Here is a 22,892-nt window from a genome sequence, read left to right as displayed (position 1 = left end):
CCTAATGAAGAGGAACCCGTTTATTTTATTGTTAATCCTCCTACTGTAAATCAGCTTCGTGGAATTGCATATGTCCTTAAGTTCCCAATGCACAGATTACCCAAGATGCAGACATTACTACATAGGCAGTGCACACACTCTGTACACCTGCAGAATTTTCTGCATATCATTTCCTGTTTCTCAGTTATTCTGACTAACCTAATTGCTCTTCACTGCAAAGAGCAGGGCTCTCTGGGAACCAGGAAGTGTATTTGAAGCTCACCTTAGGTGTGATGTATTCCAGCATGTTTTCTGCACCTGGGTTATTTTAAAAGGTCAGATATAATTGCAAAGTGTAGATGGAGGGTACCTGTATAAAAACCTTCTCTTGAGCATTTTGTTTTGTAGAATGTGTATATGAGCTTCCTCACTGCTGTCTGTGCCTCAGGTAGAGCTCAGAGAGCCTTAATGAAGCGATAGAGCAGTTTAATTTTCCAAATAAAAATATGATTCCTATCATTAACTTGAATTTATTTAAATATCTGAAGGTTTTATGCCAAACAGAAGGAGTCAATGGCTTGAGTCACAAGTCAATGCTTGGGTAGCACTGGGCTGTTGGCAACTAGAGCCCCCAGTTTAATCAGAAATCACTGCCAAGGAACAGACAGTGTTTGCTTCCAGACCAAGTAGGTGGTCAGACTATTTTGTATTATCATCTAGTCTGACAGCATTATCTCAAAGTGTTGACTCAGACCTGCCTTGAAGATGCACTTTGGAACATCTTGATCAGCAAGCTCATTTCCTTCCTAGCCCTGCTCTGCTATTCAGACTCCCACCTTGCAGGAATGCTGAGCAGTTTAGCCCCAGTTCAGCACAACCACAAAGCTGAACTGCCAGTGCAGAATTCTGCAGGTTCCATCTGTCAAAAAAACTTCCTGGTTCTCCATTTGCTGTTTCCTAGCGTTATACCCTTAGAGCTGTCTCCCAGAGATGTGGCCCTTGCCTCATAAGGAATATTATGCTATAGCTTGGGAGGACTGATTCAACAAGATCCTGGCATTCCCCTCTAATATCTTAAACGTTTTGCACCTACTCTCAATAGCTTCTTCCACTACTTAGCTCTTACAGATAACAGAATCAGACAATAAATTAAATACCCTATTGGAGAAAACCTGTAGCGGTGAATAGAAATGGTAATTTTTACTCCGCTTGTAGAATTTAAGAATGAAATGTACTTTTGCTGTAAAATTCTATAGGATGGTTAAAACCCTACAAAACTGTCAATTTTTACATCCCTCATGCTTTCAGATTAATTTCCAGACAATCTTGTTAAAATGGATGTCCCAAATCATACAGGACTCTTTGAGGGGAAAAAAATATGGTTTAACTTCGACATCACAGCTATATGCATTCAGTTTGAGCATTTTATTCAACCACACTCCTGTTCAACAGAAACCATTTTTATCTTCACACATCCAAACTCTACTAATATCCCTGGGAGCACCCATCTCAGTGCTTGGCACAGCTGAGGCCTGGTTTTTCCTCTCCTTCGTTGTCTTTACCAACAGTATAAATTCTGTCACGCATTTCAGACTATCCATCAGTGCCTGGCTACACTCAGGCAGAGGAGAAGCTGTGCAGGTTATACCAGACTTCCTTGCAACAATGCTGTTTTTAATGAGATCTTCCCCTGCCTTTCAGGGCACCTAACACCGTTTATTTTGTTTGGTTTGGTTTTCTTTGAATTGATCGATTTTCAGCATAAGTAAGGAAGCTTATCAAGCTTGTCAGCATCACAAACTCTGTAACTGCACACTGTAATATCAGTGGAATACCAGAAGGTCCTGGTTGCACATGGATCATAAGCTCAGCTTTGGTAACAAATGTGGTCCTCCCTTTTCCCCACTTCAGGAAGTGTTGACCATCCCCAGGGCTGCCCATACACAAAGTTGCTGTGGCAGGTTTATACTCACTACACCTAAACCAGACACATTCCACAGCAGCCCTGTCACCTCTCCCACTTCGTCATCAGCTGTGATTCAGTCTTGGCACATGCAAGGTAGCAAAAGGCTGTGCCCAGGAGAACTATGCTGAGGTGCTGTATAGACCCTTTTTGATTAAAGATTTTCACAGAACTGCCAAATCCTTTTTTCTTATCAAGCTACCTTGAACTCAGATTTTCAAGCTAATTCCACAGAGAGCTCTGGCAAGAAATCTCTATTGCAAGCAAAAATATGGAACTTAAAACACTTCATAGCCACGTTGTAGGCTATTCTTAACTTTGGTAACTTTGCACTAGCATCTTTATTTCCCTTTCCCACTACTCTTGTGAGTAGTATTTCAAAAACTAAGAAATTAAGAATTATTACAGGATGCTGAGTTGCTCAACAGGGCCCAGGAAAGTCACGCATTTCTTGTCTGTTCCTGCATGAGCGCGGGCTCTATGGTCAAATTAACATCACGACTCTCACTGACACAGATTTTTACCATCTCAAACCTTGTGTTCATTCAGAAGAACCTGGGGAGCCACCTTCTTCAGCACGAACTTAGTTGATAAGTGCTCCATCAAATACTTCTGTTACTGCACAGATTTGAGCCTTTTACCCTAAATTAAAACAGAGCCTGGTGCTGCCTCCCTGCCTACAGGGCTGAGGTGAGCAACAGCTCCCAGATTCCTCTGCAAGCTACTGGGAGATTTCAAATTCCCATCTGACACCCATTCAACTCCATTTGATGTTCACAAATGGTGATAAGAGGACAAGATCTGAGCATCCATACAGCATGGTAAAACCTGTCTTCTAAGGCCACCAGTTGCGCATTTGGTGTATCACACTGTTGCATTCCTATTAGCAACAGCAAAGAGGAAGAAAAACAGGGATGAGAGCAGCACTGCTCCTCTACCACTCCAAGACACTCTTTTTGTAACACACGCTGACTGAGAGCCAGGGCTGCTGGAATCTAAGCCTTTGTTTCAGATCTCCTACCATGTGGTAGACCCTGAATATTCATTACCTATTAAAAGCTTTGAAAGTGTATATTCATCCCACAATCAAGTGAACTGATTTATTCACACAGCTGAGTCACACTAATTTACAGTCTGTGACCTAAATCTATTAATTCGGCATGAAAAAAACCCAGTCTATTTTATTATTTTATTTTCATAATATTGTTTGAGCAAAGATGAATATTTTAAAATTGTGTGGGATTTTTCCTTCAAGCAGTGCTGATACACAACCTGTACTGAATCTGCCTTCCTTGCTGGTCCCAAGAAGTGGTGCAGACATTGCTCATGTTATCTGGCATGGAGTGACCCATTTAACAGAGAGCACACAAAATCTTCATGGGAATTACATCAGCCCTTTAGTAAGAGTCTGCAGTGCCAAGCAGCAGATATCATGGAAACTCCTCCTAAAGAGAACTATAACTCCCTCATTAATAACAGAACGCACAACGGCCAGTTCTGACAGAGGGGAAAATTGCTCTGTGGAGAGCAATGTGTTATTGTGTCTAGCACCTCCTGAGTCTTTTCCTAGGGCCAAAGTAAAATTTTACTAAGTCTCTTCTGTACTTGGGGAAATAAAATCACATTTTCAAAAATGACTGGAGCATTTTAGAGCCATTGACTTTTAGCAGAACTAGAGAATCATTAAATACAGTGTAGGGGGTAACATTTAAAATGCCATCAAAATTTAATCTTTTGACAGCCTCTCCTTTCCTCCCCATTTGATAGCTGGGATATTCCTCGAGTCCATCGCTGATATCATAAATAGCCCCATGAGCTCCTGAAGAAAGATTGAGTTTTTAAAAGGTTGAAGTTCAGTCCTGTGCTGAAATTGCAATCACAACCTAATTACAGTGTGCACTGAGCACACGCTTTGGGTCTTAAAATTCATTTTCATTCCAGGCAGGCAGTTTGCTCCTAGAAATCAATTCTTGCATGTGGGTATTAAGATATACACAAGTACTCCCTCAAACACTGACACCCTGTTTCACAGGGTGCACTTCACCAGTATTTCCTCTGTATTCATTCACTGCTATATGTTTGCAATCCTTTTGAACAGAACATCCGTCTTCCCCCTTCCCACCGGGATCCTTCTGCCCAGTTGACTGAGGGAAACTACAGGCTAGAGTTGATGGTGGCACACAGTGCTACTGACAGCAGGCTCACCAGAGTTAAGCAGGAGTAATGACTAACAGACTGATTGTAAAATGGGTAAGTTTCTATCAGCAGCAAGAGTGGGAGAGAAAACACAGAGGAAAAAGAAGAGAAATTAAAGTTGAAATAGTATTTGGTTAATTAAAGAAATACCTTCTGTGACTGGCACACCCGTTATTCAGTGAATGACACAACCTTCTAAGGCTTTGTGAGCTGTAAAGCAGTTACACAATGTGAAAAGGGAAGGGAGGTGCCAGCTCAGTGAGGTTCCATCTCACAGGCACCTTCAAAGGACTCCGAGAACACACCTCTTTATACAAAATCACCCCTCCCAAAAGGCCAGTTCCGCATCTTTTCTCTGCAGAGGATGCTCAGCCTGGTGTCCTTGTGGGCTCAGGAAACATCTCTGGATGCCAACAGTAAATGCCAGTGTCTCTTCGGCCATCCTGTGCCATCCAGCAGTTTGGAAGATTAACCTGATGCGCATGGCCTATCACAGAACAAAGTAAAACAGGGCAGGGAGTGGCGGGCGTGGTGTAAAAATCAGACCTAATGTTTCACAACAACCTTCCCCCTGTAAAAAAGGTATTTGAAATGTGCCTCTTTACACTTCTTCCCTAAAATAGAGACATGAGCAATTTCTTGCCATGGGAGGAGTCTACCCTCCTACTCTCTTCATCCTGTACCATAAATCCAGGGAAGCAGCTCTACAGAACAGTGCAACATCCACAAAATGCAAGCAGTATCAGGCACTGAATTAGGAGTAGTGTCACTGAACAAAACATATTGTTAAGGACCTGCTGCAGCAGCCAACTGCAATAAACCCAAAGGTAATTTATAGCCACATTATTCCACCAACTCAATCAAGCAAGCTTTTCACCTGAAATGTTGTGTAAATCATTTGTGTTTATGACCACTTAGACCAATCCCTTCAAAGTTCCATTCCCTTCCAAACAGGTGCTATTTTGCTGTAACACAACCAGAACTTAACAACCACCCTCACTTAAATAGGAGCACCCACCAAAAAGCACAAGCCATGGTGAGTCAAAAACTGAAGCTGTCCCTGAAAATGGAAGGAATAAATCCAGAGAATAACGCAATAAGGCCAGAACATCATGCACTACTTCAACCAGTCTCCAGCAAAAGCAGTGCCCAGGCAGAGCTGTGATGTTGGCAGTGACAGTGGGGATTACAGTCTGTTCATGATGCCTCCCTTGAGGCACCATCGATTCTCCTGCATTAAATATCCCTGCTGCCCTCCTCCTCCTCCTCAAACCATTCTGTGGCCCCAAGCAGCAGACTGAGAGCAGCAATTTGGCCCTGCTCGTGCCAATGCACCAAACATTCAGTGCCCACCCCAATGAAATAGCTGATACAGAGCATCACCAACCTCCACCCACACAGGGAGCACCACACAGGAGTGCCAAAAGGATGTTTCCACACACCAGGGCTATCGGGTTCTGAAAATGTCTTTAGAATGCCACAGAGGAAAGAAAATTATTTTTGGGAAAATAAGTGCAGTTCGTCGTAGTCAAGTCAGATTTACAAAAAAGGTACAGTAAGAGAAATCACATGGCCTACGCACAAAGAAAAAGCAATCTGTGCCATGAGCTTTGGCAAAATGCAAGTAATTTGTGAATATTCGACCTTTTCCAGAGGTTATCTGGGTGACTATCTAAATCAAGAAACAAATGGTCTGCATCTGCCAGCATTTGTACCACGACAGTAACTTGACCTGTGCCAAATTCTCTGTACATAGCAAATTGTCTTTTCACCCACTGGAAAGACATCGTGAGCTTGGTTAGAGCAAAGCTTCCAATCTGGCCGACAGATGTCCAGAAATCCTCTAGAGTACCAGCAGAGTCATCAGTCAAGGTGACTACAGGACACAAGAGAGGTGGTAGGTTATTGATAAAGATCAAAATCTACTACCCTCAAAGTCACACTGGCCATTACAGATGCATTGACCTTCAAATTTAGACCTGCCCAAATGATAGCTGTCAACAGCAGACTGTTCAAACCAGTTTCATTCTCTCTCTAAACAAGCCACGTTGGACTGTCTGACTGGAAGCAAATATCACAGCACTTTCCAGTAAAATGCACCCCACCGTGCAGAGGAGTTTGTTTTTGGCAAAGGGCACTCAATTCCCAGGTGAGGAGGCAAGATGCAGTTTTCCTCAGTGGAAACTTCCATGCCTTGTAATTGCTCAGCAGGAAAAGCAAAACTGACATTATCAAAGCTCCTTTGAAGATGTGTCCCAAAGCACTCCTCAATTCCTTATTTTCAAGCAATCCCAAAGAGAACTGAGGAATGAAACACACAATTCACTCTTCATGCTGGAGGCTAAAATTCACATTTCCCCCATGTCTGGCTGCAATAAATGAATCACAGCCAAACAAACATTCATGGACCATAATCCTAAATTCTCTTCTACCACACTTTAAAGCTGTTCCTGCTTCCTACAAAAACTCACTGATTTTCTTTTTCTGCAGATTACATTGTCTAATCTCTTACACAGCTCGGCATTATTCATGGTTTTGCTTTACCTGTTGCTTTATTTTCCCCACAGCTCTGGATAACTGCAACCTGAACATAACTCCAGTTAGGCAGAGAACTGAGGAACATATTTTCTCTTCCTCCAACATCCACAAAGTCTCTGCACTCGCTCAATATACAACTTCGTAAAAAATTGATTTTTCAGCTTTCTCACCAAGTAAAGGTAATCAAAACCATTTTTTTCTGTTTCATATATCTCAGAAGAAAATGGAAAAATGTTTTTTGTTGAGCAAAATTTCATGTTTTGGAGCATTTTCACCTCTTGTTTGCCAAATATTCCACTTCAAATTTTGTCAATAAAAAGCTAGCATCATATGAAATCCATCAAGATATCATACTTACAGAAAATTCCAAAAGGTGAAGTTAATTACATTCTTTAAGGCAAAAATAATGTGCCAGACTCATAAAGCAATTGTTAAGAAGTCTGCATAAAGTGTGCAACAAAATTCTCCTACAGATTTCTCCTGTTCCCAGTAGGTTACAACATTGAGAAAAGTGGCCTTAGCAACATATCCCAGCATACACATCCTATATATTAGGTTTAAAACTGCCCATATAGTCACTTACTACAAAACTAGCAAAGTCACCAATATTTTAGGACAGTTTCCCCAATCTATTATTACCACGCAAACACGTGGACAAAGCTGATTGCACGTTTGTTTGGATATTTTATCTTAACAGAAATGCCACTGGAAAACAATATCCCATGTTCCAGAAGCCATCTGGATCCCATTGGGGAGGGTCAGCTCATCTGGAGGTGGTGGAACACCACCAGAATGCCCCCCACATAGGAAAAAAACAAGTTTGACAATGCAGATATATGTGTGATGTTATGGAATACTTGAAAAAACACATATGTAAGCACTGAAATGTAGATACTGATACCCCTCTTTTCACCAGGCCAATATCCTCTACAATCCAGAGCACACCATTCCAGTACCTTTCCTTCTATTTTCAGGAATCCTAACAGAGAAAAGTCCCACCTGTTTCTAAGCTTTTCACTTGACCCCCTAAAACCATAATGCCTCACCCAAACTAAACTGTCAAAGCAGCTTTAAAATCCAAGGAGTACACTGCAATTTTTCTAGTGCCTGCATCTACCCTGTCTCCCTTGCAGTACTTTGACCCCACAGTTCAGCCTTGTCTCTTATTCTGGGGCTGAACATCCTTCAGAACTGAAACAGATTCAAGGCTTAGGAAAGAGCCCTGCTATTTTTGGTTTTAACTGCACACAAAACATGAAATCAGCACTCATAACTCTATAGAAACACTTGCATTCTCTCCAAGTGAGACCCTTCAATTGTATCTTGAGTAAAAGTGTAGCATACAGTGCTTGGTTTACACTCACACTGCTGTTGTAAAACCGTATGTTGGAGTAGAAGTGATTGTGTCTGATGCTCTTTTTTATCATTAATGTGCTTAATCACACCCTGCACTTAGTTAACCACGTTCAGGGATGGGTATTTACTCAGCAGCCTGTGCCAGGAGCTAGGTCTGAGATCACGTGTGTCCCCAAATACTGCATACTTTAAGAACTGTTAGAACTCCTGAGCAGACAATCTGATGGAAAAATCAGATCAAGGATTTTAAAATGTTTGTGAATATCAGCATTTAAATCAGATAAAATTAATAGGAAACTGTATTGTCAGCTGCACAGAGAATAAAAACATTAAACATTATAAAGCAATTGATTTGTTTCCTCTTTGTTGCTACAAAAGCACTGCTGCTGAGTCAAAACTGCAGGTAACAAAGCAATTCAGAAGCAAAAAAAATTTCTGTATTGGGGATCACCCCCCACAAATACTAGATTGCAGTAGCTTGTTCTCCCTCCAAGACTTACCCTCCCTTCCAGCAATTTTGTTTAAGTTGCTTTTCAGAGCTTAATCATATTAGAGGAATAAAATCAATACATGTGAGAAATCCAAAATCCTCTGTAGGACTTGCAAGAGCAAATTTCTGGAGAACATGCAGGCATATCACAGACAAAGAACACCAATTTTACAACTTAACAGCATGGACTGAATCAGGCATGGAGGGAGAAAAATTTACATAGAAAATATCTGGCCTTGCTTGGCAGCTGAATGTTTTAACGCACCACTTGCATATGCTATCTTTTGTTCTGTACTGTCTCCTATGCTTCATTCATGCCTTTTTTTACTTTTGCTTTTAATGATAAATCAACACAATATCACTGTACCTGTGCTAAATGCAAACATTGAGGTCACGATAAAACACAGTCATTTAAATATCAAGAATTGCTATCTAAATTGATTACCTTTCCTTCAGGCATTAAGAATTTACTGTTTCAGATCACTGACTTGTATTGCAAAATACAGCAACAATCAATTCTTAGCTGTACGTGCATCAATTCTTAGCTGTACCCCTCAGAGCTCTTACCTTTTATATGCAAACATTACATAACAAATTAAACTCATGAGCGCACAGCAAACCCACAGCTCCTCTCTCCACCACAGTGCTTTGGCAAACGTTTCATTAACACTAAGTACCAAGCTTGCTTTATGTCAGCTGTTTAGAAATACATGCTTAGTTTCAGCATATACCAAAAGGCTATTTTAAACATATTCACTGGTAGCTTGTATTGAATTAGGAGGCTACAGTGGCTGTACCTTGACTAATCCATAAACGGAGTACCCCACTGTTCCACTTCAGAACTGTATTTTTTTCAGTCACTGTAAATTATATTAAATATCTGGGTCATCAGCAAATACAGTTTTAAGGAATCTGAATGCATGGCAGCCTTGCTGCTGCCTAGAAAACACTGTCACGTGGGAGTGCTCTTTGTATCCTTGTTAATGTCTAGGCAAATATTTTATTTTTTCTTTCAGTAATTATTTCCAGGAAAAGCAAAGAAGAAGTATGTCCTTATGAGAATGGCAGTATCACTTGATAACATCCTTTTGTTTCCATGTTTCAGTGCCAAAGTCTCTTTCTCATGACTACAGACTCATATTACCAAGAAGGTATGAGCTCATCTCTGTCATCATGCACACTGACAGGAATTTTGGTTCCATTAATTTCTGGGTGCAACTCTGAACTGCAACACTACAGCCAGGAGCCTGAAATTCATCCGGACTCCTCAGAAGGACTCTGGATTGTCAGGCAGTGAAATTACACTCCTGAAATTAGAGGACAAGCTACTTCTGGAGTGGTTACAATAGAAGGACTGTTTGGAGTGTGACAGCCTCAACTCCTGGAAGACATCTGACAGCAAGTCAAAATGAAGCACCAGGAGTGCCATTAAACTCAGTCACAGCCACAATCTACGGCCAGGACAGCACTTGAGGTTGATGCCTTTAACTTCAGCCCTGAATGAGGCTGATGATTGAAATTAGCAACAAACATCTCCCTCTATCAACAGTTTCTTTTGGCTGGAAATTTTCATCTGTTCATGAGAAATATGTGAACTCATTTTTAGCTATTTCTGTTCCACACCACTAATAGACCATTGACTTTAAGTGAATTACTGTCCACTCCTGTGAATAATTGATACTGGCCTATACATTTTATTAGTTGCTCAAGCTCCCTTTCAATTGTGACACTGCTTCAAGGTGATGAGCAGATCTTGCCATGACAAAGATGACTGTGTGAGCACCTGCACGGTTTGCATGCCTCCAAAAGGTGAATACCTGCCTCAGCAAGAAGTTGTCAACACACTCAGCTTATTTCACTAGTTGCTGAAAACTCAGTGTGGAGTTTAAGTAGAATCTGGCATAATGAAACATCAACTGGCACTACTCTGAAATACACATTCACACAATCCCCTGCCAGAACTGTGGCTTGCTGAACATGTCACTCACAATGCTCCCAGACGCTTGGCTGCTACTGCAACTCTCTTCCCAGTGAAAGGGAACCAGATGGTGAGCGACTCTTGGCATTTCTCAGTGTTATGTGAAGTGTTTCTTTAGCTAGTGAGTACATGCCATCCAGTCAGGTCGCTTTGGAAACAGCCCTTCGTGCCTTTCTTCAGATTTCTACACAAATGGCAAACACCCCATTCACGAGGAAAGTCAGAACCAAGCACAGAACCAAAAGTCTCAGCTAGGAGTTTCTGTTGTCCTGGAGACAAAGAAGCATCTACGAAGGATTTATTTCATCCTTTGGTCCTGTTACAGCCTCTGAGTGTTCAATTGCTCATCAATGTCCATGAAGAAAGATTGATGAAGCCAGCTCAGTTAAGTGCCCACAGTCATATGAGATGAGCAGAGTCCAGAATGCCCAACTGCCTAAAAGTACGAGTTCCACAACTGTTTGTACATGCAAGCAGTGCTTGACAGCCAGTCAGGTCTGCTCTAAATTCAGGAATTCAGAGACCTGATTCTGTTCCCAGCTCTGCCAAATCAATACAGCCAAATAATTTCTTCCTTCAGTTGAACCACATGCCTTGTATGGCAAAGCAAAAGCTTGCAAGCAATCTTGCTAGAACCTATTAGAAGCAGAGGTTTCAAAAGCCCATTAAAAATAAAATAGCAAAGTTAACCAGAAATGTTAAAGTTTATTATTTTGACTGTGCGAGTAAGGACTGCTTTGCATGAAGAGAAAGCTGCTGCCTTGCTGCAACCTTTTTGCCTTGGGGCAGTTTTCAGAGAGTTGTTATCTTTCAGAAATAATAAAATTCAGCATATTGACTACACACCACACAAGAAAGAAAAAGGAAACAGAAAGAAAAAGAAAAAAAACCAGAAAAGGCTAAATGCCCTACAAACCCTACTGAAGTTAGTATTAAGAATTTATAGACTCCAAACTTTGGATGGTGGTGGCTCTGAGGAGGTAGAGAAGAGCTGTGTGTACCCTTCAGGCACAACTGAAGGGACAAATACTCTCTCATTTCATAGACATGACCCCAGGCTACTGTTGGTAAGTATCAGAATTACTCAGTACACAGTGCTACAAAACAGGACCCTTCCTGTGGCCAGATGAGCTCTATAAACAGATTAATATTCTGTTTATATTTGATTATACATGAGGGCAACTCAATCTTTCACTGATGCCCATGGAAAGATTTCTTTTGAATGTAAAGGAAGCTGAGGTGGATGAGGCCCAAGAAGTGTAGCATAATCAAAAATATAATTAGTTTTTATTGACAGCAAGTATGTTCTAATGTGTTAAAGGGAACTGCTCCCTAATGGCATCTCCTCAGTTTCATTTCAGGAGATGCATTTCCACACAGAACTTGGTAGGTTCCTGCAGATGCAAGGTTGAAAGCACTGTGCTACTTGGGAGAGTAGATTCTCACCATCCCCAAACATCAACTGTGATTCATCACACAAAGAGTTCGCTTTTAACAAGCCTTTAAACTAGAGTAGTTCACCTACAGTCGTTGTTCCGGAGTAAATCTGCACTTGGAAAATTGATTCTGTATTTCACTAGCAAATGTCTTGGGGTGATTTACAAATCCCATTTACTCAGCTGCTCCTTTGAAGTCAAGAGACTTCCAATACCAACTACACCAGGCACAGGGAAGTAAACCAGAACAAGTTATATTATAACACTGATAGATAAAGAGATAAGATATTTATAGATAAGACTTCTCTATCCCAGTTTTACAAATATCTTATCAAGCACTGCCAGTTACAACTGAACAAAACACAAAGCAAGCATTTCTCATCACTGGCACTCTGTGCCTGCCCAGCAAGGCAGCCCATCCTGAAACTACCACTGATGACTTTTCTAGTGCTTTTCTCTTTCTCTTCATTTAAATATTTTTCAACTAATATACTCCAATTCACTCTAAGCTTATGAGATCATCACCCGAATCCTCCTTTGTATCTTACAGAACCCACTCCACTCTTGCAACCTGAAAGATTTCTAAACCCAAAAAGGATTGTTATGACCATCAGTGTCATCCTGCTGCAAAACAGTCAGTGGAATTTCGTCATTCTTCCTCAGTGCTGCACAAGAAAGTCCCTGATCTGCCTCCAAATAAACACAGTAGTGCAAAAAGCAATTTGGATGCAGTTTATCTAGCAGTAAGGATTTAAAAATACTTCTATTAGTTTATATAAAATTATACAATGAGACAAATAAACCCCAAATCAATAAAAGTTGTTACTATTACTCATTTCTCCTTATTCTGCTTGTTAAAACCAGAAACTGCATCTTCTCATTAAGAAAATGTTTAAGACCTGTGACTATCTGTAAGAAATAAGCCTTCTGTCTCCTGATTTCCTGATTTAATTCACAAGCTGTGTTTCATTAAGGGTGGTAAGCTAGAAATAAGTGATTTGCTCCAACAATTACTTGAATTCACTCTGGCTTTGCTGCCTCTTTGGCATCCCTCTATAAACTACCGTTTTATTAGCTCCTCATGTTAATTTGTTTTATTGTAGTTTAAAAGGTTGTTTGATACTGGTTTTCTGAACCCCATCCTAGTCCTAACTGCACTCGTCCCCCCAGCACCCAAAGTTGCTGGGCGCATTGAGAAGCATTGAACAGCAAAGTGCAACATCCCAAGACTTCTCCTAGGAAAGCGTTTCTTGCTGGTTCATTTCGCTGGAGCCGCAGCCCTTGACTGAATCACTGGAGGGAACGGTTTCCAATCAGCGCATGTCGTCCCCTCATTGTCTCTGGCCCGAATCCCACTCCCATCTACACTGATGTCACGATTTACACCGGTCCTACTGACGCAACGGCTCTGCCGAGACCGGTGGCGCGACTCCAGATTTACGCTGTGTCACTGAAGGGCTGGAGGGAGGCAGGGATGGAGCCCTCGTTTCCAACCCATCACCCGGAGGTTTTGGGGTGCCTGGACAGGTGCTTCCCTGACTATCCAGTCACTGCCGGCACCGCACTGGCTCCGCTCCCAGTGCCCCACGGAGCCCGGCACCCCGGGGAGAGCTCGGCTCAGCCAGGACGGACAAAACCCAGAATAAATACACCCTCCGAAAGGCACCGCGACCGGTCCCTGTACCCCAGGGGAGCGGGACCAGGTCAGCGCGGGAGTCTGGGCTGCCCCGAGGGACGGGGGATGCTCCGGGACCCCCTAGGGAAGGAGGGAGCCGGGCTGCCTTTGGCGAGGACTCCACGGGAAAGGGGGAAGGCGGCTAATGGCCCTGAGAGAAGGGGGCTCCAGGCCGCCAAGGGGAGGGCTCTGGGATTCCCCGAGGAACGGAGGGAGCCCGAGCCGCCCCGAAAGGAGCGGGACCGGGCTGCCCTGAGGCACGAACCGGGGGCTCCCTAAAGGGACGGGGCCGCGGTGAGGACAGGTGTGTGACGGGGCGGCCCGGGCGGGGTCTGGCACAGCAGGTGAAAGTTGCGCGGGGGCCGGGGGTCGCCGCACTCACCTCATCCCCCTGGCCGAACTGCAGCCCCAGGGCGACGAAGTGCTCCACCCGGATGAACCCATCCGCATCCTCATCACACACGTCGAAAACCTCCTTGAGCTTCCGCAGGAACCGCAGCAGGCTGGCCGGCTCCATCGCGGATATTAGCTGGAGGCCGGCGGCCCGGCCGCGGCCGCAGCAGCCATGATCGCCCGCGCCTTCAGCGGGTGCGTGACATCAGCTCCGGGGAGTGGGGAGGGAGCGACGGCGAGAAGGAGGAGGAAGGGATGGAGGGAGGGATGGAGGAGAGCGGAGGGAGGACGCGAGCCCCGGCGGAGGGCGGGAGGGAGCGACGGACGGGAGAACAATAGGGCAGAGCTGGAGGACGGAGCTGAGGGAGGGGCGGCCGCCGCCGCCAGGGGGCGCCGTGGGCAGCAGGGAGGCCCCGGCGAGGCCGGGCGGGAGTGGGGTGGGACGGGAACCGCGGAACCGGGGATAGCGACAGCGGGACCGGGGGGACCGGGGGGACAGCGGGACCGGGGCAGGGACAGCGGGACTGGCGGGACAGGGACAGCGGGACCGGGGCAGCGACAGCGGGACTGGCGGGACAGGGACAGCGGGACCGGGGCAGCGACAGCGGGACCGGGGGGACAGCGGGACCGGGGCAGGGACCGGGGGGACAGCGGGACCGGGGCAGGGACAGCGGGACCGGGGCAGCGACAGCGGGAGCGGGGCAGCGACAGCGGGATCGGGGGGACAGCGGGACCGGGGCAGGGACCGGGGGGACAGCGGGACCGGGGCAGGGACAGCGGGACCGGGGGGACAGGGGGGACAGTGGGACCGGAGGTCCAGCGACAGCGGGACCGGGGGGACAGCGGGACCGGGACAGGGACACTGGGACTGGCGACAGCGGGACTGGCGGGACAGGGACAGCGGGACGGGATTTGGGAACAGCGGCGATGCAGGGAAACCGCCCCAGGAGCGAGGGAACGGGCAGGGAGCGAGGCAGGATGGACAGGAGAACAGCAGCTGCAGCCCGGGACGCAGCCGGCCTGGCATCCCCTGGGCTCTGCGGCAGCGGACGGACCCGTTTGCACCCCCTTCACTGCTCCATACCTCAGTCCGACACCCCAAATAAAACACCAGTCACACTGCAATATTTTTTCTTAGAAAAAGCCTGGTCTGAACAGTTCCAGGCTAGAGGGGAAAAGTCTAGTGTAGAAGAGTTAAGGGGTAATTAAGGCAAAGCAGAACAAGCGGAGCTCCCCGTGCTCCGTTGCGCTCAAGAGAGCAGGCAGAGCCATGGGAAGGATCCCCTCATGGCTGGGCTTGGCTGCGGACTGGCACTGCCCACCCCCGCTTTAACGAGACAGAGCAGGTAGGGAAGGGATGTCCCTGACTTGGCAGGATTCCTCATTAAAGCCGCCTGCAACTGCTGTGCTCCATGGCTGGGTTTTAATTTGATGTCTCTGCTCTGACCCTTTTCTTTCTCTCAGGAGTGTTTTGGACTGTCTTTGAAGCCCACAGCTGTGAGCTGCCAGAGGGGAGACCAGGAATGGTTCTGGTTTCTGCACTGTGCCTCAGACCAGGCATGATGGGTCCAGCTCTTGCGGAGGAAGGAGCTCTGGCTGAGTCAGGCTCAGGTACTCACTGCCTCTGCCAGCAGTCCTTTCCTGCTGTAAATGGTGAGTGCCGATGACCATCATTCACTGAGTGACATTCTGTAGGTGATTGATAACCAACTAAAATCCAACTAAAATGAATGACCGTGTAAGTGCAGTGGGTTTTGAATCGAAACAGTATCCATTCATTTGCTTCTTGCAGTAAGAGAGGTCCATATGGCCCTAAACAACCCTGAAAATCCCATGATTAGAGCAAGCTGCCCAAATTTTATCTCTTTTGTAGAAACCAGTGTGTTCTCAGGAAGTTTTATTTCTTTGAGCATGAGTCTCTCATCCCTTTTATGTGCAAATTCAAGGTTTGGAAAGAGGCAGGCTTGACAGCCCTGTAGCCTGTAAGTCAGCTGTCAATCAACAACACAGTGACAGCAATACAATTCCCCACATAGCCACCCTCAGAGAGATAAGGACCTGATTCCAGAGCCTCTGCCACTTTGATCTTCCTTTATTTTTATAAAAAAACATGGAAGAGTTCTCCTTTCCCTCACTGATGTACTAAACGGTCTTTCCAGTCTGGAAAAAATAAAAAATCAAAGTGCAGAAATCAGATATGAACCTTGGGAAGCAAAGAATTTCTGAAGAGATGTGAAAGGGAAAAGGGGAGCAGAATATTTGATCAGCAAACTTCTCTGAAGCTGTCTAGTTAGAGCAGAATTCTTAAGACGTGGGGATGTTTAGCTTTTATCTTGAGACCCTTGAACTCTTCAGGTTATGTGGAGATTGAGCTCAGCACAGCCCTTGGGGGCACCTATTCAAAAATGTGTGAGCTGGTACACCTCGGAGTTGTGGGAAGACACCTGTGTGGAATCGGCTCCTGTTAGTCTAATTGCTCTGAAGTGAGTTCAACCTCTTCAAAGGCTCAGAGCACATCTGTGTTACTGTCCCACTTCATTTGCTGAGATTGTCTCAGTAACTCCTTGCTCTGACTTCCCTCTCTGTGTGCAGGTGGGCAGCTGTGCAGGCCCAGACTGGGAAGTGGAGTCACAAAAAATATTGTGGTAGAAAAAAAAAGGGAATATTCCTGTTTGTCAGGACCAGAGGAGGAGTTCCCCCACCTCAGAGGGGTTGTGCTCAGTTTCATGAAATCCAGTTAATTTCCACTGACTCTCCTTTATCTTATTCTGGAAGATGAAGGAACTTGGTCTAGATATGCAAGTAAGGGGCAACATGGATTTAGACCAAAACTGTCAGCATTAAAATCTGTGTCAGTTTTGCACTAATTTGGAAGGGGTGGATGCAGGAGAAGATTTGGGTTTAGACACTATGGTTTGGGGAGTTAGTGCTGAAGTCCAAGAACTGCCACAGACAGCCTGAGTGCCAGCAAGCACTGGAATGAAGCTGGTAAGAGAGCTGTAGAGGTTGTAGAAGCTGTCATTAGAGACAGCTGAATATGTTCAGCAAATATCTGACAGCTGGGAGATGATTTGATAGCACTGAACACAGGAGAATTGGGATGAGAGATGCTGTCAGTAAAGGTCTGGGATCTTAAATCTGGGGGTGTCCCATGGAGGCTAAAATCAGGACAGTGAACCAAACACGTGCCATGCACTTGCTGAGCAGTTGCACTGCCAAGGTGAAGTTTGTAAGGCTGAATCCAGGAGGTTGTTTTTTATTTCCAGTGGCTGGCACTGCTCCTCGCTCATCCCTGCTTCTCCGCTTCTAGGTAGGACATGCACCAGTGGGCTATTTTTCCTTACTGGCATATCAAACTACTTGTTTAATCAGAGATATTTGGAAACTTCTTCATTTGACTCATGAACTATGTGAAATAAGTATTTTACATGCTGCCAATCTGGTTTCCTGAACTTGAAATATGACTAGTGGTGATGCTACCATATTTGCCTGCTGAGAATAGAGGAAATATTTCATTGCATACCACAGGCCATGGCTGTCGTTTGCAGGATTTCTTTACAATCGGCTGCTTTTCCATCAATGTCAGTTCCACTTACATAGCAAATTGTAATCTGGTGTCAGAAACAGCATCTAAGGAGGGCACACTCCAGGGCTGATGGCCTTATCTACAATTCTGGTTGTGTTCCAGCAACATCCTGAGACCCAGCCCTTAAGAACAGCTTCATAGTACAATTTCTCTTTATAATATCCACAATATAGCTCTCCTTGAATATTTAAATTCTCATAGTCTTACTGTATTTTGAACCAAATCCTGTTTCCCGCTGACTACTCTGATTAATAACATAACAGATGTGTCTTATCAGCTAGACATTCTCTTTAAATGTCACAAACAACAGGTAACAGGCAGAAATAACCAGTTTATTAACACCCTTGCCTCTGAGAAATTAAAAATATTACTTAAGAGGTAATAGAGTTTTCTCAGACTAGCTTAATTAGGTACAGAACAGAAGCAAGATACTTGATTTTATTTTTTCCTGTCTTTTCTATAATCTATTTTTCTATTATAAAAAGTTCAACAACAACAAAAGTTAGAAATTTTGGTAAAATGTTTCTACAAGCAAGGATCTTCCTTTGAAATTTTCTAGGTGCTATGGGACCTCACCTTGTAAAATTTTAGTGGTTTAATTTTACACAGTAGGAATGCTCTTGCTCGATTTCAACAGCATTCTTACCAGATGATGAATTAGGCATGAGCAAAACTCAAAAAGATGAGCCCAGTTAGAAAGCAACTGCACATTAATGCCTTATTTGTTTCTTCTTACAACACATGTACTACTCAAAGACCAAACTACCTATTCTCCCGAAGTTACAGCTAAAATTAAACAATCGTCTGTCATGGTTCACATACAGCTGATTCCACCGTGAATTCATAGGATCAAACGAATATTCCCTAGTGTTTCCAGGGACAGCACCACGGGTGCAGATGCCAAGGCCAGCGCGTTCCCCTGGCATTCCGAGGTCTCCTTACTCCATCGAGTGGCCGGTCACTCCACTGCACGTGTGTCACCACCTGCCGAGGTTGGCAAGAAAAATAATACGTAAAGCAGAGGTTAGTGGACATGATTTCTCCCTCTTCCATGTCCCACAGTCCTCCAGATGCCCTGGGGCCAAGCCTCTCTTCTTGGTACATTCCAGAAACCTCCCTGCTGTCTCAGCAAAAGGACAGCACCTGCCCACTTTTCTCTGACCAGCTCCGAGCAGCTGGGCAGGCTTACATTTCCCTCAGATTTTAACGTGCAATGGCATCTGGCAGTCTCTTGAAAGCAGTAAAATGTTTAAAGCTGTAGGACAACCCTGTGAAAAGCAGACCCAGTGTAGTAGCAGCAGTCAAGCTATTTTCAACTTCTACTCCAAAGAGGGCTGTCAAGTGACACACAGACATTCCTCTCTGGCTCTAACGAGCAAATCACATTAAGACCTAAGCCCCAGATTCCTGAAGACCTTTTTTTCCTTCCTTTCCGTCCCTCAATTTGTTAAAAAAATAAATGAATCATCTAGAAAATCATCTAGCAGCTGTAACAGACTGAGGATGCATCAGCCAGTATGTTTTTTTAGCCTAACTCACCCATAATACAGCATATAAACTGTTAAAAGTAATCTTTTACTGCTTCAAATGAAGTCACTACAATTTTGTTTATTTTGTCCCATCCAAGATGGATCACACAACATCTGAATAAATACGTTCCATCTGCAGTTTTAGTAGAGCTAACTACAGGAATGTAATTCCCAGATATTGGTGTATTCAGCAAGGAGAAATGGGAGGGAATAATAAAATTAAAACATGATATACCATACTGATGCTAATGTCAGTCATCACTTGTTGTGTCTCCAAACAGATTGTGTGAGATGAGTCCAAGCTGGCTAATAATGGGAGATAAAGGACAGAACAAAAATATTTATACAGGAGAATGTAGGTGCAGCATCATTATTGCTGTGACTAGCCACAGACCAAGTGGGGCTAATGCTGATGAGCACAGTCTGGTTCAAAGACACACTGCAACCAGCTTGTAGAGAAATAGCCCTGAAAAGGAGACTTCAGGAACAGAGAAGCAATAGAAAAGCAGCTTAACCAGGCTGGTTCTAGCAGCCTTTATATTTGCCCTCAAAAATGACTGTGGTAGGCATTGTCAAGTCTAGGGACTACAGCTTGCAGATGGAATTATTCCAGCTGTCTCTTACACTTAGTTGGTTCACAGCATTTCAAAACTGATACAGCCCTATTCAGAACAGTATCTACTTATAAATGCTGGTGTTGAAACTGGAGGATAAAAACTAGGGGAGAACAGAAATGAGTTCTTGGATTTGAATCAGCTTCAGTAAAAGTGTGAGGTTTGCCTCTCTGCTGTGCAGTCACTGTGGCCTTGCTTTTTCAAGTCCCCTGTGAATCTGTAGTTGTGTTTGCCTACGTGACATCCAAGTGAAATTTGGACAAGTCTTACATCCTAAACCTTGCCTTACCACAAAGGTACTTTGGATCCAGATTTGTGCAATAATTAGATGGAAATACTGAACAGCAGAGCCACAGTGACACATTAGCTGGAATCTGTATGTTTTCGGTCTTCTGAGACACAATACTGTGCCCTTATAGTGCCTTATTTTCCAACCTCAAGTAGGTTAGGAGGAGGGAATAAAAAAAGGCATCGAAGTATGTGGGGTATGCCCAGCCCCCACCCTGGAGGGATCTCTGCTGAGATAAGAGATTTCACAATCGCCCAGCAGGACTCCCTGGAAAGGCAACCACTTTGGTCACGGCGAGAAAAGACAGACCCACAATCCTTTGGGAGACACTATGCAGATCATTCTGTAACCCATTGGTCTGTTCCCATCCCAGATCCTCTGTAATCCATTGGTCCCTTACTGATCCCCTGTATCCCTATAAAAGCAAGCTCTCTGGGGCCCCACAGAGAGAGGGTTCTCGTCCCTGACTCCCCCCTTCGCCGGAGGGGACCAACAATAAAGCTACCTTCTGTGCAGAACCAGCCACACGAGCCTTCTCGTCTCTCTCTCTGGTCTGGCTTGGCCTGGAGGCTGCCCTGCAGAGCTGAGCTGGAATCATGAGCTGATAATCACTAAAGAGCTGACAGCTTCTGCACGGGCCCTCCTGCCAGCAGCTGAGGGAAGACACCGGGCCTCGGGAAGGCGATTCCTTTCGGGACCATCTCCCTGGACCGGTCACCTCTTCCTGGGTCAGAGCCACTGACCCCCATCACCAGCTGTAATAAAAGTATGCTTTAGAATATGTCCTGAAGATTAACATTTCAGGAGCATTTCAGACCAATGCTGGAAGTTCTGAAGTCCCCTATGTGGGATATGGCTTGGCAGTATTCCCAACCGGTTTAGACCATTGGTATAGTTAGTTCAATAATCAATTCTGCTAATGCTTGCCACTGAATTACTTAAACACAGGTGACAAGTAATGGTCAATATATGAAACTTGTAAGGATGCTTTGCTTTCCTTGATAATGTTTTAGGTGACTGGTTGAAAACTGCTGCATTAGGCCATGCATGCTAATACACCTCTTCTCCTGCAGATCCATCCAACATGGTTCTCTCCTACCTCAATCAGCCACCAAAAAGAAAAGAAATCCTCTCCAAGCAGTGACCAAATGGTTCATTTGTTCCTCCACAAGACATACAACTACTCCTTAACTATCAAATCTATTACACAGCAAATGCCAAAACCAGGTTCAGAGAAACTTTGTGAGGGTGAACTCTGCTCTGTTCAAATTCTTACTGTTTCTGCATGAGTTTGTGGGCCAGATAAATTACTACTCCATCCCTGAATCCCTTCTGGAAAAATGTTACAGCAGGGATTACTGTAACAAGCATATATCAAACCAGGAGTTCTGTGGAAAGGAAGTATATGTGGACAGATTCTTGGTAGATGTTTCAGAGATGTTTATTTCTCCAGCCGCATGGCCGGAGCTCTGCTCAGGAACCCTGCAGTCACAGGACCCGAGGGACCTTGCCCACACTGGGGAACACAAACCAACCAATGGGGAATGAGGCTGACCAGGGGCAGGGAAACCCCGTGTCTCCCCTCAGGGCCCTGCTCCCAGGGCTACACGGCAGGGGGGAGGAGGCCCCAACAGCTCACCCGTTTTATTTTAATAAAAGGAGAATGAAAACAACTGGATAAACATAACAAGAACAGTTTCAAGACAAAACAAGCCACCCTCCTGAGTCTTTAAATGTCCAAACAGATTCTGTGGAACATCTTAGGGCTGACAGAAGGGAGACAGAACTCTCCGGGCATGCTTTGTGGGGAAACTGAGGCAGGAGAGGGTTTAATTTCTTCCCTCCCTCTTTTCATCCCCCCCTCGGCATCAGAGAGGAATTGTAGGGAAAGGGAATTGTATAGGGAAGCCATGGGGTGAAAAACAGATTAGGAATAAACTGGGGATGGGGTAAACTTAGGAAAGGGTTCATATTGGGTATAGGGTAAAAGGGGAAAGTAGGCTGTGGGTAGGGAAATTGCTGGGATGGATATTGTTTATAATTTTGTGCATAACGGCTGCCTTTGACGGGAATACCTCCAGGCCCAGTAACATTCGCTGCTTGTAAACCCTTCTTTCCTTGCACTATATCAAATTGTACAACTTCACTATCTCCTACACTTTGCAGGTAATTTTTAGGGTTATTCCTTTTAATGGCAGTTCTATGGATGAATAAATCTTCCCCTGTATCATCTCGTGTTATAAATCCATAGTTGTTTTTTACATTGTACCATTTCGCAGTTCCTGTAATTTTCATTGCTATAACTTCTCCTATCACGTGCTTGCGTGTTCGTCGTGGCTGCTGGTCCCGCGTGGCCGCCGCCTCGCCGACTCCGACGTCTCGCCAGGTCCCCGCGTTGCGGCTGCTCCGCGCTCTCCGAGCGGCGCTGCTCCGGCACGTGTCTGGGCTCTGCGTGGCCCCGCGCTGCCATCGCCGCCGGCCCCGTGCCCTGTGAGTGGTTCCGCTCCACAAACTCCACGCTGCTTTGAGTGTGGCCCCGTTCCGGCTCGGCGCTGCGCAGCTTCTCGTGTCACTGTGGAAACCGCCGCTTCTCCCTCCACAGGGCTCTCCGAGCCGTGTGCTCAGAGCAGCCTGCCACGCCGATGCCCGGTTCCTGGCTGCTCGTGGCCCACGGCACCCGCGGTGCCTGCGGCATCGCTCCCTCACTCGCAGTCGCGTGGCCGGGGACCCCGAGACAGGGATGGGGTCCGCGATAAGGTGCGTGCTCCCGAGGGGGCCGGGCGCATCCAGTGCAGGAACCTCCGCCGGCACGGCTGCAGTCGTGTGCTCCCGGGATGGCGGCCGCGCGGCTTCGGCCATGGGATAAGTAC

The 22,892-nt window shown here is 45.2% G+C and overlaps 1 protein-coding gene and 1 long non-coding RNA gene across 4 annotated transcripts in view; one reads left to right on the top strand and one right to left on the bottom strand.

Moving 5' to 3' along the window:
• The window catches only part of RAB11FIP4 (RAB11 family interacting protein 4), a 125,231-nt gene extending 110,922 nt beyond the window's left edge, over window positions 1-14,309 (bottom strand). For 2 of the 3 annotated variants that reach the window (XM_039562088.1, XM_039562089.1), the window contains exon 1: window positions 13,994-14,309. In XM_039562088.1, the coding sequence (XP_039418022.1) occupies window positions 13,994-14,128 (135 nt within the window). In that variant the 5' untranslated portion in view covers window positions 14,129-14,309. The remainder of the gene's footprint in view (window positions 1-13,993) is intronic. The other variant, XM_039562087.1, reaches the window with a different exon arrangement.
• A 551-nt stretch (window positions 14,310-14,860) lies between these two features.
• LOC104694259 lies at window positions 14,861-21,448 on the top strand. The gene is made up of 3 exons (XR_752706.4): window positions 14,861-15,350; window positions 15,469-15,657; window positions 21,096-21,448. It is a non-coding gene; the product is annotated as an uncharacterized LOC104694259 (long non-coding RNA).
• The last annotated feature ends 1,444 nt before the right edge of the window (window positions 21,449-22,892 follow it).

Source organism: Corvus cornix, chromosome 18 (assembly GCF_000738735.6).
Source record: "Corvus cornix cornix isolate S_Up_H32 chromosome 18, ASM73873v5, whole genome shotgun sequence".
Taxonomy (NCBI): Eukaryota; Metazoa; Chordata; class Aves; order Passeriformes; family Corvidae; genus Corvus; species Corvus cornix.
This window is presented reverse-complemented; position numbering and strand designations above follow the sequence as displayed.